The 4,123-nt window shown below is 38.7% G+C and overlaps 1 protein-coding gene across 1 annotated transcript in view; it reads right to left on the reverse strand.

Annotated features, from left to right (window-relative positions):
- Positions 1–222: 222 nt before the first annotated feature.
- The window catches only part of cacng2b (calcium channel, voltage-dependent, gamma subunit 2b), a 9,715-nt gene continuing 5,814 nt past the window's right edge, over positions 223–4,123 (reverse strand). The window contains exons 2-4 of the mRNA XM_016458073.1: positions 3,994–4,077; positions 2,212–2,352; positions 223–1,155 (exon numbers count right to left, since the gene is read on the reverse strand). Coding sequence (XP_016313559.1) covers positions 641–1,155; positions 2,212–2,352; positions 3,994–4,077 — 740 coding nt within the window. The 3' untranslated portion in view covers positions 223–640. The remainder of the gene's footprint in view (positions 1,156–2,211; positions 2,353–3,993; positions 4,078–4,123) is intronic.

The raw sequence follows: 4,123 nt of genomic DNA on the forward strand, positions 1-4,123 counted from the left end.
CACACACACACACACACACACACACACACACACTCAGTGTCCGTCTTCATCCTGCAGCAGATCTGAGTCTGATGCTGCTGAAAAACCAGCCTGAGCGTGTTTGTTGGTCTAATCTGGTCTAGTCTAGCAACTATTTTTGAGGATGGTTTGAACAAACACATGCAAATGAGTCGACATGAATCCGGCTCTTATTATCCATGATGATTTTATTGACTTCTGATTTGCTCTTTTGTTTTTTGCGTCTTCTTGAATCAAGAAGTCTATGTGTGGTTTATTAACAATGTTCATATATTCATGTATGTATCTTTTCATATATATTTATATAGTCATGTATCATTAATATGTTTATAATGACATATAAATCGCGGCCAGTTAGTGGGATCGTTTTCTATTCCCTGGGTTCACAGCGGCCACGAAGATTCACAGTATTTATGCGCAACAAAATGAAACAAACATGAAGAAAAGAGATTTCAAGAGCTCTCAGTCCAAACGCTGTCGCTCCGATTCCTCACGCGGTTGAAAACGTGTTAGTTTACGGAAGATAAGAAAATCATGCATTTCACGTTTCTTTTTTGAGACTTGGAACATGTAAACTCGTCGTCATCATCAGATCATCATCACCTGCAGGGGGCGCTGTGTCTCATACAGGTGTGGTGCGACGATTGGCATCTTTGGAGTCTTTCTGGATGCAGTTGTGCACCTGTAGGAAGTCCGGCTCTCTCTCGGAGTTGTACATCGGTGGCGTGCCGTGTGGAGTCTTCAGCGCGTACATGGAGATATCGGTGGAGGGCAGCGCTCCGAACGCCTTGAGTCCCACGGGTGAAGCGTCGTGCGAGTGCGAGGGCTCGGTGGAGCGGCTGGAGGAGCGCGAGCTGCGCCGGTAACGGTAGCGGTAGCTGGGGATTCTGCTGATGGCGGATCCCTGCAGATAGTCTCCTCCTCCGCCGGTCCGAGCGCGAGCCACGCGTAGCTCCCGGTGCCGGTCGATGAACATGTGAACGGCCAGAACGCCCACCATCTCCGCCATGATGAAGGACAGCGCGCTGAAGTAAAAGCTCCAGCCGTACGAGTAGCTGTTTTTCTTCGAGTCGCTCTTGGACGGGTCGCCCGCGTTGGCTGATATGTAAACGATTATCCCGATGATGTTACTCAGACCTGAGGATCGACACACACACACACACACACACACACACACACACACACAGAGAACATCAATCACACACTGTAAAAAAAAATCCGTAAAATTTACGGTAAAAAAACAGCACCAGAATTTTACTGTCAAAAAAAATACGGTAGCAACATTTTAGGTTTTACGGATACCGTAATTTCATTAACTGATATAATGTTACAGTTTTTTTTAACTGCTTACATTTTCCGTTTGTTTCACGATCCTCATTCACGAACAATACAAGGGTGACTATTTTTTTCAGGACCATTTAATCTTTTCGAATCATGTCCATGATAATGTCAAGTTTTTCGGTCAAAAATGACCCAACAGCACCAGAGGGTTAACAGACATGTTCCTCTTCTTCAAGTACAGCATGTGGAAAAAGAGCTGATTTACATTATGATTTAACTCACGCTGAGCTCAAAATGACCAAATTACTTTCTTAGACTTTCATCACTTCTGCATAAATCAGGTCTGAGTGATGGCAAGCATCAGTGCTCATGAGTGTATTTAAGCATTACAAAAATACATTGTATTTACACCATGCCGATACATGCTATCCTAGCATAACTTGATCAATCACAAACTCGTGAAGTCATTTACCATCAAATTAGTTTATTTGTTTTCAGGTTTAAGTTATATTTAATGTGACCTTACTCTGTGTGAATGTTGTAGTTTGTGTGTTAGTCTCATTCTAATGTGTGCCGAATGTTTAGGACTCTGTATGCTGAGTTGAAAATCTCAGAAATGTATAGCACTCGCACACATACTGTACATGCATGTGCACATGTACACTGTATATACAGCCATAAATGGCAGTGTTTCCCAAATGAAACAAAAGAGCTGTTAGTTTCGAATGATGTGTGTAATGTAGAGAACTGTGTTGCAAAGAGTTTAAAGCATGTCATGTGCTTGTAGTTTTGCAGACTTGCTCTAAAGATTCGGTGTTTGAGTGAATGGTTCCACTAAGTGGGCCTCAAGTATCTCTGTTAGTGTCTAAGCGATTTTAAAACTCTGTAAAGCTGGTGAAGCGCGCAGATCACCTGCGGATACGAAGAAGATTCCCGCGCTGAGGATGATGTTGTGTCGAGTCTTGTCGAACTCGCTGGCGGCGACACACAGGCCACCCATGAACAGCAGGATGACACTGAGGATGGGGAAAATACTGGAGGCACGAACCGCACCTGAAACACACACACACACACACACACACACACACGCAGTCATGAGGCGTCTGATCCACGTCACAGTGTGTTCTGAGCAGGACCTGCTGACTAACAGTCAATCAAATCCATTCAGCCAATCAGATTAGAGTCCTGGAATCACTGTGAGTCCTCAGGACAAGAAATCAGGATACGCAGGGTTACTCTCATTAATCAAAATGATTAATAAAAACTTATTTTTCAACTGCTCACACACACATTTTCAAAACTTTGCCTCTTTTTTTCAAAACTGGACACACAAATCCAAGAATTGCACACAAAATACCAAATGCCTCGCATCTCTTGCAAAACGAAGCACTGCATTTAAAATATCACAAACGCATCTCAAAAGCAAACATTTGTTTTATGTTGCAAACACCTTTGCCGTAATATTATATTTTTGGATATATCAAACACACAGTTATTCAAAACCTAAAGCTCTTCTTTCATGAGCTCCTGTGAACATTTCTGAACAAGATTGAAAGCAAACTATTTTTACTGTAAGCATTTGTGATTGTGATTACAGTATTACACAGAACCAAAGATTTATTTATTGATTGGTTGGTGCTCAGTGAAGCGCATGTGAGGAGTTAGTGATGAATTAATGTGGCGTTTTGATTAGTTGTGTTTGAAAGTGAAATCGAGAGAGATGTTTGTGTGTGTTACAGAGAGAACTGTGTGTTGTGTTTTACAAAAAGTGTTTTATGAAAATGAAAACTGAGTCAAAAGTCGAGTGTATGGTTTTACAGATTTGGTGTGTGTTTGAGTGTCAGCTTTCAGAGATTGTGTGACGAGTAAAGATTTTGTGTGTACGCAGATGGAAAAACTGTAATTGAAATATATAGCTAAAATACAATAAAATATAAAAATGATAAATGTTACCTTGACAACTATCTGTAATAAGTTTAAATTAAAGCAATAAAATTACTGACTAGAAATAAATGAACTACTGTACAACACTTTACTTAAAGCCTTTATATATAATGCATTATAAAGGGTTATTAAAGGGTATAATGCATTACAATTATTCATAATGTGCATTGTAATACATTATATCTTGTAAATAATTATAACTAAATTTAAAATGCAGTATAAAAGTGTAACAATGAATTGATAAGTGTTATGATGTATTAACTGTGGTTACAATTATTCATGAGATTGTACAATGCGTTATAATTAATGCATTAAAACTACTTTTATAATGTATTATGCATAAAGGCTTTAAGTAAAGTGTTAACTAAAAGTAAAAGATGAAATCAATTTAAAAATATTCAATTGACCTGAATAGTAATATTACAAATAAAAATGGAACCCAATTAAAATGACTAAAGCACATAATGAAATTACTAAACATGGAACACATTAAAATGAAAACTAAAAATATAATAATATTTTATTATATAAAAGCTCATTCAAATGTAAATAAGAACTATGATAGTATATAAATAATGGTAAATTAACACTGAAGACATGTGAAGAATCAAACATGACCAACACTCGCTCTGATTTAATTATGATCTAAAGCACATAACAAAATGACTAAAGCCTAAATAAACTTGTTCACACACACATACACACTCACACACACACACACACACACACACACACACACACTTGACTTACGCAGGAAATACTCTGATGCATCGGCTTCATAGTCGGCATCTTCAGGAAAGTGATCGATGTGTTTACACATGCCTTTAAAATTACCTGAGAGAGAGAGAGAGAGAGAGAAAGAGAGAGAGGGAGAGAGAGA

The sequence above is a fragment of the Sinocyclocheilus anshuiensis genome, unplaced genomic scaffold (genome assembly GCF_001515605.1).
Source record: "Sinocyclocheilus anshuiensis isolate Anshui unplaced genomic scaffold, SAMN03320099.WGS_v1.1 scaffold91, whole genome shotgun sequence".
Classification (NCBI taxonomy): domain Eukaryota; kingdom Metazoa; phylum Chordata; class Actinopteri; order Cypriniformes; family Cyprinidae; genus Sinocyclocheilus; species Sinocyclocheilus anshuiensis.